The 14,613-nt window shown below is 43.4% G+C and overlaps 1 protein-coding gene and 1 long non-coding RNA gene across 2 annotated transcripts in view; one reads left to right on the forward strand and one right to left on the reverse strand.

The window, feature by feature from the left end:
• The window catches only part of LOC126536788 (uncharacterized), a 36,320-nt gene that overhangs the window by 14,547 nt on the left and 7,160 nt on the right, over positions 1–14,613 (reverse strand). The window contains exons 3-5 of the mRNA XM_050183791.2: positions 13,157–13,245; positions 10,802–10,903; positions 7,169–7,228 (exon numbers count right to left, since the gene is read on the reverse strand). Of these exons, the coding sequence (XP_050039748.2) occupies positions 7,169–7,228; positions 10,802–10,903; positions 13,157–13,245 (251 nt within the window). The remainder of the gene's footprint in view (positions 1–7,168; positions 7,229–10,801; positions 10,904–13,156; positions 13,246–14,613) is intronic.
• LOC129386238 (uncharacterized) lies at positions 987–4,214 on the forward strand. The gene is made up of 2 exons (XR_008613685.1): positions 987–1,029; positions 4,043–4,214. It is a non-coding gene; the product is annotated as an uncharacterized lncRNA (long non-coding RNA).

The following is a 14,613-nucleotide window of genomic DNA, read 5'->3' on the forward strand; positions in this document are numbered from 1 at the left end:
GTAGCCGCTCTCGGCAATCCCAAGACAGTCTTCACAGTTGTCGCATCACTTTTGCGGCAGTAGAATAAAGTAAGCAAAACGCCGATCCAATTGTTATAATAGATGTTATGAACGCCAGCTTCAGCTACAAGTGGATTCCAAACAGGCATCAAGCTAACAGCAAATACACTCGTAATGTTTGTAGCTGACAACGCGGACTTTGTGAATGTGCGATGAACCGATGTCGCGCATGTGGTCTTCGCGTTGTGTGTCGTCCGATTCTCGGATACATTTCACATTGTCTTCATATCTCGGCTGCGTCACTAACATCGGGCGGTTTTTTGTTGACTGATATCCTGCGCTATAAACCTATCAAAGTTTCTCATTCACTTAATATAGGTGCCAAATTCACTGAGCCCACCCAGTATTTCGCCGGCGGTATGCCTGCGCAGCCACGCATATGAGTACCTCAATGCTGTACTGATTGCTTTGACCTATCATCGGAACAGAAAATTAGCACTAACATACGTGCGGGCATCCCATTTGGCGGTACGCTGGAAGATATGCTACAAGTACGCTGTATTACTAATCGACGCTGGCAATAATGCGTCTGAAACGTCTGAAGGGCCCTGTAACGGCTTTTACAAACAGCGCATTCATGTTAGCGTTCCAGTCTCATACGATAGCCCACAGCGTTTGTCATACAACCTACCAGCGCATTTCCTTCGTCCATGAAAAAAGATGAATAGTGGTGTTAAAGATGAATAAGCCACCCGTTCCGGCGCGCATGGCGCGCAGAGAGAGAGAGAGAGAAAGAGACAAAAAAAAAAATGAAGGAGGAAAAGGCGCTCACACTCCTCCGAGCGCGCACGCCCTCGCGCGCGGAGCTCCTGCGCATGCTCGGAGCTCTTGCGCATGCGCGGCGGTGCGCCGTCTCAACGAGTGCGCCAGGCACGTAAACGGTTGTACCGGTGTGCGGTGTATGCCTGAACGTCGGTGTCTGTGTGTGCGTGTCATCTTTGTGGCATCACACGTCAACTACACTGAACGGTAAGCTTTAGCAAAGACGTTTTGCGTCAATAGCTCATGATTATGTGAGCGCATCTCTTAGCGCGAAGCGGCTGCATGTAGCGCAGGCGACTCGGGTATAGTGTCGGTTTGTCGTTGACATGGTTTGATAACGCGCTCTTGTTCTCGCTTCTACTATACGGAATGTTTTACGGCGAGCGATCGCTCGGGCTTGTTGATTTTAGCATTATAGTTTACGTGCGTAAAGAAGGACGTACACCATGTTTTAACTTGATACTGTATGTTGTGTATGTTGTGTATGTTGTGCATTGTGTATGTTGGGCAGCCAGTGCGGTAGATCTAATTTCGTGGCGCTTGATCCGGCCGCGATGAATGCTGCGCCGCATGTCTAGTGAAATTCTCGTGACACGCTTTACGTATATATCTCGAAATTGTGTTAGCATCAAGAATGTTCAGACAGACACGTATAGTTGAATAACTGCTGACGTACTCGAATGAAGGGCCGTGTTTGCGGGGCATGCATCAGCAGTGTGTGCGCTGCCGTTTTCGCATCGTTTGGGAACTTACCGCAAGTTAATTTTGGGAAGTTACCGCAAGCAAAACACGAGACTTGAAGAAATATCAAGCAAAAATCTCTAATTCACCCAATCTATTTATATGCAACCACAAACGCTTTGGAGCATCAAACCTGCGATAAGCTCAGTCACTTGCAGCTTCGCAACTTAGCCGAAAAAATTGGAGAACACTATATTAGTCGTTCCGGGAAGCACCTTTACACGTTTCAAACTGAAGGCATTGCGTTTGACGGTAGTTGGAAGATTTTTTTTTGTCTCTTTTTTTAAACAGTTTAGCAGCAGAAGTTATCTTTCGAGCTATATGAAAAGCGTTAGGCGCCTTTCGATGCTTCGGCGTTATGCAGTTTACGTGCTCTTAATCACTAGGCAGCTGCTGGCGCAGATTCGCATTGTGCCAGTCGTGCATGGTATGAAGCCCTTGTCGTGTGTAATAAGTGTTCCGGTTTTCATTACTGTTGCATGTAGTGCCGTCGTCTTGGACAGACTGCATACTATATGCGCTGTACAAAAGAAAAAAAGAGCCAGATTATCAATTTGGTGGTCTTTTCTTGGTAGATAACGCACAGATTATTCAAATAATTCAGTGGACATTGCATTTGTTCTACCCTTATCACCACGCCTAAGAGATTGTAACATGTTTTAGTTGCTAAGTAACCTGATCAGTACGCCCCCATTCATGTGCATTCTACTGAAAGTGTGGCAAATGTATTCATCTCGAAGTATGAGAAAAGAGACATTGCAGACTGTTCTAAACGGAAATAAATTGCAAATGTTAACCTGATTGTTCAAAAGTGCAGTCAGTATGCTGAGCATGTTCGTTCGGCACGGGCATATTGCATTAACACCTGAAAAATGTGCACAGTCCAGCCGGGTATCTTTGTTTCAACAATTATTATTATAGGAATCGTTTGGGATTCTCGCATTTATTTTATTTTTATAAGTACACTGTGTGTCACATGAACCTGTCTTGAAACGAAACGTACCGTTGCTGGCACCGGCGACCATTACGGTTGTCTAACTGCTTATCACACTGTAATATAACGAAACATCATAATGGTACTGATTAATATTGCCATGTAGTCTTTAGTCAGAGAAACAAAGTTAAACTAGAGGCATAAGTGATGAGAGCAAATTATATAAAAAACTACTATTGAACCGTAAAAATATCTCATTGTATAGTTTTCGCTCACATTGTTGCATTTGTTTTACGTGTGTCTCTGTGTCTTCCGTGCTGTACTCGTGTGGCCATCAATTAGGAACTTGCCGAAGCCCTTGTCAGCTTTATTAAACAAGGGATTCAAGTCAGTTGCATCTAATACTACATATCAAGTGACCGACGTGTTATTCGTTTTATCTAAATATTATGGACTGGCAGTACTTGGCAAGCATTAAACCACAATATTTTTTTTATTGCACTTAAGCTGCAGGCGTCATAGATTGCCAGAAAATTTTCATGAAAACAGCCAGGGAAGGCTTGGAAAAAGATCGGGAAATCTTAAAATGGCCACATAGGTATGCTGTCTTGTCATATGTCATACAACGTTACCAGAGAATCTCTGTGTTAAATATATTTTTAAAACCTTTCACTTCATAAAAATTGAGGGAAATTGGTCCTATTTATTGAAAAAAAAAAAGAAAGTCAAGCATACTGACAAGGCATTTCTTACTCAATATGTTTTTTTTGCGTTAACGTCCTGAACCTCGATAGCCTAGAAAAAAATTTCATCTTTCAAAGCACCTTAAATAATTTACTGTGATAGAATTCATTCGAACTATCTTATCAGTTCTGTTTCCTAGGAGGTGCATATCTGTCGTGCCATGACACAAAGTGCTCGTGTGGTATTTCGGGTGCTCATGTGGTATACCTAACTTGGAAACCTGTTAGCATGCCCAAGAGGCCTCATTACCTGTAAGAAATTAAGTGACCATATCAATACAATCAACCCATCTGCCTTCTGTTGAAGTTATGGCCAATGACCATTCATTTAAAAGTATGAGAAAGACATTTAAATGTGTATTAAGCAAAATAAATTACAATCTTAGGCATGATACTGTGAATATTCCAGTCACGTCTTCTGAAAATATCCCTCTGCACGGGCATACTTAACTACCAGCCAAAAAATTGTACAGACAGCACAACTGGGTAACGTTTCAGCAATAAATATAGAGACCATTTGGGATAAGTACATTAATGCATCATATATGAACTTGTCATAAAAGGGAACATACTGTTGCTGGCACGAGCAGCAGTTGTGACTGTTTAATTGTTCACCATACCATGCAATAAAACATTGTATAAAGGTACTGATTTGTATTGACAAGCAGCCCTTAGTCATAGTTAAACCGCATTAAGTATTGACTTAGATGGTTTGAGCAAATATATTAAGCTGCTTAATGAACATACAAAGAATACACACTTGTTATTTTTGCCTCATATTGCTGCATCTACTTATTTGCAGCATACACCTGCAGCACCTTTGGGACTAATGACACAAAGGTCAAGGCCAGCCTGGCGACCATGCTTGCCAAGGAGTAGTGTAAATATGTAATCTGTTTCCATAATTAGCATAAGACATGAATTTAAGGAATTCATATATTATATCGAGCAATAAAAACGGTTAATGCATTGCCGGTGCATTTGTTTTATTTTTTTTGCACTGCATGATTCAACACTATATAAATTCTTTCTGTTTATGCAACATATATGAAAGTACAGCTGGTTCAGGAGCATTATTAATCTGCTAACGGTAATGCATAAGTGCAGATGAAAAGGAACAGGTGCACATGCATAAATACATTCAAAACGTTTTGCTACCGCATGTAAAGAAAAATGTAAACTAACTTGTAAAAAAAAAAACTAGTAGGTAGCCGCTATGGAGTTATGGCCTTATACACTCTTTGTAGACTTGTCTATAAAATGTCTGTGTCTATAGAGTGTCTGTAGATTAATGAAAATGCATGTTTGTTGACAAATGTCTGCAGAATGTCATAGAAGAAAGTGTATCGGATTATAAAGTTCTGTTTTTGTAGACTGAAGTCTATAGAATGTCTATAGACTATCTATATACATTTGTCTATAGACATTCCATAGACTTCAGTCTGCAAAAGTAGAAGTGTATATATAGTTCTACTTTTGTAGACTGAAGTGTATAAAATGTATACAGACAAATGACATCTATAGACATTCTATAGACTTCAGTTTACAAAAGTAGAACTGTAAGCCTATACACTTGTCCATCGACATTCTGCAGACAACTGTCTACAAACATGAATTTTAATTAATCCATAGGCACTCTATAGACTCAGACTTTTTATAGACTAGTCCATAAAAAGTGTATGGCCATAAGTCTATTGACAGTCTATAGGCTCAGACTTCTTATAGGCTAGTCTATAAAATGTGTATGGCCATAAGTCTATAGATAGTCTAAAGACTCAGACTTTTTATAGACTAGTCTGTAAAAAGTATGGCCATCAGACTATAGACTGTCTATATGTAGTGTATAGACAGTCTATAGACTCAGACTTTTTATAGACTAGTCTGTAAAAAGTATGGCCATAAGTCTTTAGACTGTCTATATGTAGTGTATAGACAGTCTATAGACTCAGACTTTTTATAGACTATTCTATAAAAAGTGTATGGCCATAAGTCTATAAGCGGTCTATAGGCAGTCTATAGACTCAGACTTTTTATAGACTAGTCTATAAAAAGTGTATGGCCATAAGTCTATAGACCGTCTATAGACAGTCTATAGACTCAGACTTCTTATAGACTAGTCTATAAGAAGTGTATGGCCATAAGTCTATAGACAGTCTATAGACAATCTATAGACTCAGACTTTTTATAGACTAGTCTATAAAAAGTATGGTTATAAGTCTATAGACTGTCTATAGACAGTGTATAGACTGTCTATAGACTCAGACTTTTTATAGACTAGTCTATAAAAAGTGTATGGCCATAAGTCCATAGACTGTCTATAGACTAGTCTAAAGAAATGTCTATAGACAGTCTATAGACTCCATAGACAAATGTCTATAGACTGTCTATGGACTTTCTATAAAAATTTTTGTAAGGGCTGTGTTCAGCAATGTTTCGATACACAGGTTCGTACAGGTTAAAACATGGTGGGTACCTGAAGACGCTGCTCATTTCGGTATCTGGAGCACTGCTAAGCAAGTTCACACAATCTAACGAGTCTGGGCCACAACCAGCCCGTCCGCCGCCGTAGTTTTGCTGTCATATCCCTATTTGCACAATGTATCACGCCGTTTGAAAAGGATAGGAAAGAGAGCAGGGGTTCAAATCGTTTTTATTTTTTTTTCTGCTCCAAACAAGTTGATGCAGATCTCTAGGTTGACATGTCCGGTGAACAAAAGGCGGAAATTACAATTTAAGGCACAGAAACCGGTCATTACATTGATGCAAAGGGGTGGTATACGATATCCCCTTGTCATGTGGTCAAAAAAACATTGGGCAAACGAGCAGGCGCCTTAACGTGAGTCTCCAAGAACACAAACAAAAAGTTCAGAAAATAAGGGACGGTTTCTTAGTGCTGCACTGTTCGGATTGCAGATGCGCCCCACACTTTGAAGGCACCACAGTAATCGGAAAGCATGTGAATGTTCAAACTAGAATCATTAGCGAATCAGCGGTCGGTTGCTAAGGATGGCGCTGTTAGCGAGCTTCCAATCACTCTATCACGAAAAGAGTCATTTTTTGGGATGCCTGGAAAGTGGTGCGCCCACTTAGGGTGTTTCACGGTCGGCGTATAGTCACGTACTAATTAGCAGGATTTGTTTTTCTCTCTTTTGCTTCGGGATTATAAATTTCACGTGTGTGCACATGTTACTCTCGGAAAATAAATATATAAGAAAAGTTAGAAGTCCGCGCTTGTAGTGGTAATTGGTAGCAAAAAAAAATATTAGGCGCGGCCGCTGACGAATAACAGAAGTCGCTATTTTGCCGTTAGAGACGTGCTGCGTTTCATTTGTTCTTGGTAGTACGGAACATTACTGTGTAACGCAACACAGCCGAAATAGAGGAGACAACTTTTAAAATTTAATTCTGGGGTTATGCGCGCCAAATCCACGATATGATAATGAGGCACCCCGTAGTGGAAGGGGGGGGCGCTCCGGAATAATTTCGACCACTTGGGGTTCTTTAACGTGCACCCAATGCACGCTGCACGGGCGTTCTTGCAATTTGCCCACATCGAAAGGCGGCCGCCGCGGCCGGGATTCGATCCCGCAACCTCGTGCGTAGCAGCTAGAGCAACGCCAAAGCCACTAAGCAACCACGGCGGGTTACGAGTGAACTTTAACGTCTTGTCGTGCACACATCACTAAATACCATTAAACGTTGTATTGTATGCGCATACCTTGTCAGTAAACGTGCAACGCCTTATAGGTATAAATGTCACCAATACGCCTATATCTTAATGAGTACCAAGCTGAAGTTTAAGGTACTGAGAACGCTTAAGGTGTAGTAGCCTCGTGAACGAGTGAAAACAGGGTCATCCTGCGGTATATACGATGAGCATATGTCTACTGACCACATGTTACATGTTGGTGATCACATGTTTACTTACAAATAATGGCTTCTCTGTCAGCACTGCGACTTCGATTGGTGCGGGCGTCCTTGCGAGGCCCTGAAAGTAAATTTTACAACGGTCTCTTGAATCGCCCGCGGCATCTTTATTTGTGCGTCATTCTTTTTGTAATATCTGCTGTTCGTTTCCCCACCCCCAACCCTTCTTTTTGTGCGTTCCTTTGCTTTTGATATGTTTCTTTGAAGGAGTACGGACGTAAGATTTCCGACATTTCATGTTTTGCCTAAAGGGAAGGTCCTGTGCCTGGATACCCCGGAAAAAATGCTCGGACGCCTCAAAAGCACCCTGATTTACTTATAGTAATACCTTTTCCACAAACATGTTTCGTGGCCTAGTTCCTCAGGAAGTGCATCTATTGGGACGTCAGGACACTACAGGACATCGCGACGTTTCGGCACTCGCTCCGGTTCTCTTGGTCGTCTTCTTTGCTTCCACTCACTGAGCATAACAGACCACCTATGCGAGCCGAAATGAGGGCAAAAAACGCCGCGATGTCCCGCACCCACATGACCACCTTTTGTGCCATGATGTCACGACACATACGCCTCCTGGGAAACGAAACCGAAACTGGTTTGTAGAGCGTTATACAGTCGAACTCGGATACAATGCGAACACCTTCATTGCACAAAATGTGTTGGCAGCATCAGAACTTCGTTGTAGTTTGACTTGCACTCAAAACTATCGATACAGTACTCAACAACTGGCCAAAGAGACGTCTTATTTTAAAAAAAAAATACGCGCACTATGTTAACTGGCGAAAATTCATGATTGAGCTATGTTTAGGTAGTTTCCATCTGACAATGAGTCTGCGTGTTTGTCAAGCTGTCAACGTGGTTGTAAGTAAAACCCCTGGCTTATCCAGAACACCTAAACGAGCTATTAAGCTTAAAGCAGCCGATGTCGAGACTACATGGGGCAATGCCCGACTCGTTGAGACGCTGCCACGTGACGATTCATTCCGTTCGTTATACCCGAACTGATCAGGGCATCAGACTGTTAAAAACGAACAGTTCTTTTTATAGACTCCTTGTGAAACATTTTAGTTGTCGAGGAACTGTTTTTAGTAGCCTAAACATTGATGTAGTGGAATCGCTATACGTGGGCTCGACTATTACTAAATTATTTAAGGCACTCTGATGCTTACCTGTACTTTTTTTTTTTGAGGGGGGGAGATAGTGTTCGAGCTTTATTACCTTCATTTTATGCAAAGAGAGTTGTGCAGAAACCATCGACGATGATTGTCAATGTAAGCACACTCCCGAACGTTTGCGTTCGGAGCCAACGTTACTTGCCGACGTTACTAGCAAACGTTACAACGTTACGTCCGGGAACATGTTTCGCAGTGTACCGCGCCTTCATCACCCTTCCAACTCTTCTTGTGTGAGGACGCGCTGGGGAATCACGTTATAGCACTTATCAAAACATATTTCACAATCTTGCACGACCTAAAGTTTGTTCTTTACAAACAGAGATCCTGCCAAGCTTCTGTTTTTCCTTACAAAAATGTATCTGTCAAGAAAGACAATGACGAGCCGCAATATTGGGGCAACAGAGAAATCAGCCGATTTCCAACAATAATTTTCAGCAGCTAATCACAAAGTCAATTTCACCATATGTTACAAGTAATAGATATATGTGCTTGGTGCATTATATGCATTTGTTTTACTTGAAAAGGTAGAAACGTACGTTGAGGCAATCGCACGTTGAGGCATACACGCAATCAGAATGTGTGGGTGCCTGCGCGCGACAGCACGTGCGTATCAAAACGTTATAATAGTTGTCGTTCGGCGACGAACGCGCCCTGCAACTCGATTGCGCTAGAGCGCGTGACCTTACACGCTCGATGATTGTGTCCTCGGTGAAACAGCTGTAGAAAGCAAAGAAAGCTATTCGCATTAAAACAAGTTTTGCAAGGTTTTGTAGTTTGTTCTAGGTGCTATAAAATATCGCCAGAATGGGTCTTCACCCAAGAAGAGTTGGAAGAACGATGCCGAGCCAAGAAAGAATGCCTCCTGCGTGCCGTGAAACGGGGTCGCGAACGGTCATGTTTGACTATTCGTTTACATCGACAATCGTCGTCGACGGTTCCCGCACAGTTTTCTGACATTTCGTGTCGAAAAAACACTGGAGGAAAGAAGAGTGTTCGGAAAGAAGGTTCCGATACCCGGAGGTGCTGATAACCTAAATATACTGCGCAATAAGTATTCAAGCATAAATGGATAGGAAATCAAGAATCTATGCCAGAGGCAGTTAATCGAATCCAGTCAAGCAGAACTTGACAAATTATCCTTTCAAAATGTGTAAGAGTTCTCCAGAACTCATCACAACATGTAACTCCCGTTCGTACCTCAACACTCCTTCGCTAAGTGCGACGCCTGGCATTCTCGTGCCTCTATGTGAGACTACTGGGGGCGAGCTCCACCACTGGAAAAGCTGGCACCGCCGCCGGCGTGGCGTGGTATGAGAGATCACGTGGACACAGTGGCCACGTCGGCTGCTTCGGAAGCGCCGAAGCGAGCTGAAAACGAAGGTTTAAAGTCCCACCTTCGGTGCGGTTCTGATTAAGTCGTGAGGTTTTCCCGCACCAGGTGTGTGCCTCACATCTGAAAGGCCTATAATAGGTAGTGGCTCCCTTTGAAGGCGTCCAACATGATAGACTACTGCTCGGTGCCGGACGTACGCAACGGAGCCCGGTGTCCGGATTGGAAAGAGAACGGTAAGAAGCACATTTAAAAAAGGCATGGCATAAGCTCATACGTTTGTGCTAGCACCAAAGAATGAATGTACTGGATTAAGGAAAAGAAGCAGCGGGAAATTGCTCGCTGAGAAGACCGATAAGCATACAGTGCGACGCAACTTGAGAAATAATGATATCGAAAAGTGCAAGACTTTAGAAAAAACTAAAGATTGAATCGCAGCGACGGCACATCACAAGTCGCCGCTGTAGGCGTCGAAATCCCTAGTTATAACGGAATTATTTTTGAACAGCTCTGACAGTGTCCACGCAACAATTTTTGTGTACTGTCAAAATCTCATACGCTGCGGCCTAAAGCTCACGGCACGGTGCGAAAACGCGCTCGCAGCGAAAGCGAAACATTGTGCACGGACATGCATGCAGACGCGCAGTCGGTCACCGCGAACCCGTGCGATCGCTGCCTTGAGGCTTCATTATGCTATGCTCCATTTGGTCATACAGACAGCCTACTATAACAACATATTTCACATAGTTCGCTCTCAGCGACTGCCGACCTTTTACGCTAGGAGGAGGTTCGGGTGACTCCATCGCGGCGACCGCGCGCAGTGTGCGTTCACTGTACGTATTCGATAAAGAGATAGTGCCTTTAAACCATTGTGTGCTTTCTGTTTGCCTTAAGTTATTGTTTCGACAGCAAAAACTTCCCTCGTTTCGAGAGTATTTGCAGAAATGTGCACGATGGCTCCGCGTGGTGTTTTTATTGAGCGCCGACAGCCTAACCTATGAGGAGCGCGCCGCGTTATCCCTCATGCTACGTAAGAGAAGCGTTTCCGATAGATGGCGACTCCGTAAGTCCTCGCCCCGAATAAGTTGCGAAGAGGAACGGAAGAAAACTGACTGAAGAAAAGCACACTCACATCCATGAAGCTCATGTTTCCCGAGGCGATCCCGATGGCGGCGTCGAAGGAACTGTCGATGATGCCCCACGTCCATGCGCACAAGATCAGCCTGGGCTTCTGCTGCAAGTTCAACTATTATGTTAACCTCGCTACTTTATCGTTTGATGACGAGTGCATTTTAATGGCGCCAGGGCCATGTGTGGCCAAATTGCGCCAAACAATGGTTGAATCACAAGATAGCGTACAATGTTCGAAATTCACGCATTACTTCTCTTCGAGCTTCAGAGGACATAAACAACGGGATACCCGAAAATTTGTGGCATCGATGCACCACAAGCTTGAACGACGTGTGAACCAGTACATGCAGACTATAGTTAAGCGACTCGAAAAAATGGCACTAACCTGACTTTTGCAGCAGCACAACTCTTTCAAGTCGCTGATCGCCGATGCACAACAAATTGTTTGTTGCTCACTGGTATTACGTGTAGTATATATACATCACGAAGGTGGCTTCCATAACTAAAGTCAATTTTTCGTGTTTTTATCGCTTTCGCCCTGCCAGCGTTGATGTGCTGTTTCCGTCTGAATGGTTCTTTGTAATTAATAAGCTGAAACTAGTTGTAGCACTGAAATGCGCAAGGAATAAAGTTATGGCATAGCCATTCCTTGCGTATGCAAGCATCAAGACCCTTTTCGTAAATCGTAAGTATGCCTCTACAAGCTGCATTTCTGAACAGCGTATGTTCGCTCAGATCATCGTCCAAACTACAAAGGAGTGTGAACTACTAGTGACAGCGCATAGCACCCAATATGACTTCATCGTCGCCTTAAAACAATTTAGCTTCATTCGTAACGGAATCTAAAACTGACTGCGCCACCATTAGCTTGACAAACTCTTGACAGAAAGTCACCTTAACAAGAGGGGCCATTGCACCTATAGCTACATTTGCAAATGGGAAAGCGAGTCATATTTGTGCAACTTGGTTTCAACTTAGTAGAAAGATTGTAGTGTTTGGTTTGCTTTATAAGATTGGCCAGCAGCCTGCGCACCTAAGTTGACCGAAAGAAGCATAGTGGGGCCAGAAGCCGATTTGAAGTGTTGTCTTTAACATGATGAAAACGTATACACTACGGTCAACCAACACTTCCTGTAGTTGACACTATGTCTGCATACTTTAAATCGTGACATCGCTCGTAAAGTCAGAAAGTCGATTGCAAAATTCTTCTTTTGGAGAAAGAAGACCATGCGAAGCATCGCTTCCGTCCTTCAAAAACTTGTACAGGCTACCTGCCTTCGCACGTGACGTCAGGGGCGCTATAACGTAAAGCTATTCCAAACTGTTCTATTCCAATCCTGCATCAGCCCTCGACGGTGGGTCAAAAAATTTTCGGGCTAGCCCCACTTCGTCTGTCTGTCACGCGACGTCACGAAAACCACACAAAAACGCCTAATCTGATAGGATGTTTGCGCACTGATTATGCATGATTAAACCGAACGAAAGAAAGATAATAAGTTCTGATTCGACCACAGTTTTTCTTTTTTTTTTTTTTTTTGCCGTTAGTGAAAAAGGCGTGGTTTGACCAATTGCTATTGGTCAAACATTTTCGAGCTGTTCCCACTTCGCCTGTCTGTACCGCAACGTCACAAAACCGCGAAAACTCACCGCATCAAAGTGATGTGAGGGCGTTAAACACGCATTAATATGCCGAACAAAAGTGATTTTTTTTTCTGAATAGCCGGAGACTGGCCCGTTCCCAAAGGAATAGATGATGGCTGCCCACCGATCGTTCTGGCACTGGCTACTCGGAGCTGCCGAGGCGCATGTATTTATTTGCTTAAAATAAACAATTTTGCGTGGCAGTACAAAGTTATCGTGACCCTTCGGCAAGTAAACAACATCGCTCTGCCAACCCTTCTTTGCTTAAGATCCGTTTTGGCGGCATTTTTAACCTCCCCTTGCACACCGCGGCGATTTTCCACCAGCTACCGCAAGCTAATTAGGAGAAGCGGACTAATCGCAGACGCATCTACTTTTACTGTGCTGCTCAGCTTTATTGAAACTCTCTCCTCTTAAGCGTGATCCTCGCCTCTTTTCAGCCAATTAGCAAAAACTGCTCAATGTAGGCAATGTTATTCGCTTTGAAAACAAAAGAAAGTGACGTCCTATAAACGAGAAGCACGTTTGATTGGGCTTTTCAAGCAACGCTGCGGGTTACTGCCTGATGCTTGCCTCGGTGGTTACGTCAATTTGATGTCAGGAGACTGGAATAAAAACAGATTGGAATAGTTTTATGTTCTAGAGCCCCGGGTTTCAAAGCATGCAGCCTTTAATCTAAGGAGGTAATGGCGGGCTAGTCTTTCTGCGCACTTACACTGTCTACTCCCACGTAGAGGACATAGTCGAACAGAACGCTGATGCCCGCAAAAAGGCTGACGAAGATGACACCGTCTCTTCGGGCCACTGTGAATTAAGAACATATTCCTTGGTTATTGCAGGCGACATTTTATTTTCATTGTTCTTGGGCTGTGTCCGCATATGAATTGGACTAGCACTTCTTTTGTGTGCGTATGTATTTTGCAAGTTATTTATGATTATTGTACTTCGTTGTACATAGCTTTGGTAGCACCGCTGCCTTCACTGATAAATTTGCGCAGTAAACATTACGCAATGTGTTATTCGTTTAATTACAAGGATTGCTTGTAGCAAATGTGTATTGTTTTATACGCGCTGTAATGCTGCTAGTATGCAGGGGCAGGGACCTCTGTCGGGCATTCCTTGCCTTTTGCATCTGCCTCCTCTTGAAATTTCTCGTGATTACAAGGAATGAATTCACATTCATAGTAACTCAGGGGACCAATTGCAATGCATGCTCACTGACCTGGAGAGGCAAAGCAGAAGGATAGGTCTAAAAATTAATCTGCAGAAAACTAATGTGTAACAGTCTCGGAAGAGAACAGCAGTTTACGATAGGTAGCGAGGCACTGGAAGTGGTAAAGGAATACATCTACTTAGGGCAGGTAGTGACCACGGATCCGGATCATGAGACTGAAATAACCAGAAGAATAAGAATGGGCTGGGGTGCGTTTGGCAGGCATTCTCAGATCATGAACAGCAGGTTGCCATTATCCCTCAAGAGAAAAGTGTATAACAGCTGTGTGTTACCAGTACTCACGTACGGGGCAGAAACCTGGAGGCTTACAAAAAGGGTTCTACTTAAATTGAGGACGACACAACGAGCTATAGAAAGAAGAATGATTGGTGTAACGTTAAGGGATAAGAAAAGAGCAAATTGGGTGAGGGAACCAACGCGAGTTAATGACATCTTAGTTGAAATCAAGAAAAAGGAATGGGGCATGGGCAGGACATGTAATGAGGAGGGAAGATAAGCGATGGTCATTAATGGTTACGGACTGGATTCCAAGGGAAGGGAAGCGTAGTAGGGGGCGGCAGAAAGTTACGCGGATGACATTCAGACGTTTGCAGGGACAACATGGCCACAAATAGTACATGACCAGGGTAGTTGGAGAAGTATGGGAGAGGCCTTTGCCCTGCAGTGGGCGTAAATAGGCTGATGATGATGATGAAATTCACATTCGCGTTAAAAGAAAAAATCTGTGAGCGTGGTCCGTGGGTTCGTGCCCTCCAGTATGCAAGGTTACGCCTCTACAGACACACACACACGCTACAAATGACGACGACATGACGTGTCAAAGCTGTCGCTATACTATCTCCTGGTTGTCACCTCCGGTTCCGTGTCGACGTCATGCCACAAGCGCCATTCATTGTTTTGCCACATTCTTGCAGTCCTCAGTCCGTTATACGTTCTCT

Source organism: Dermacentor andersoni, chromosome 4 (genome assembly GCF_023375885.2).
Source record: "Dermacentor andersoni chromosome 4, qqDerAnde1_hic_scaffold, whole genome shotgun sequence".
Classification (NCBI taxonomy): Eukaryota; Metazoa; Arthropoda; class Arachnida; order Ixodida; family Ixodidae; genus Dermacentor; species Dermacentor andersoni.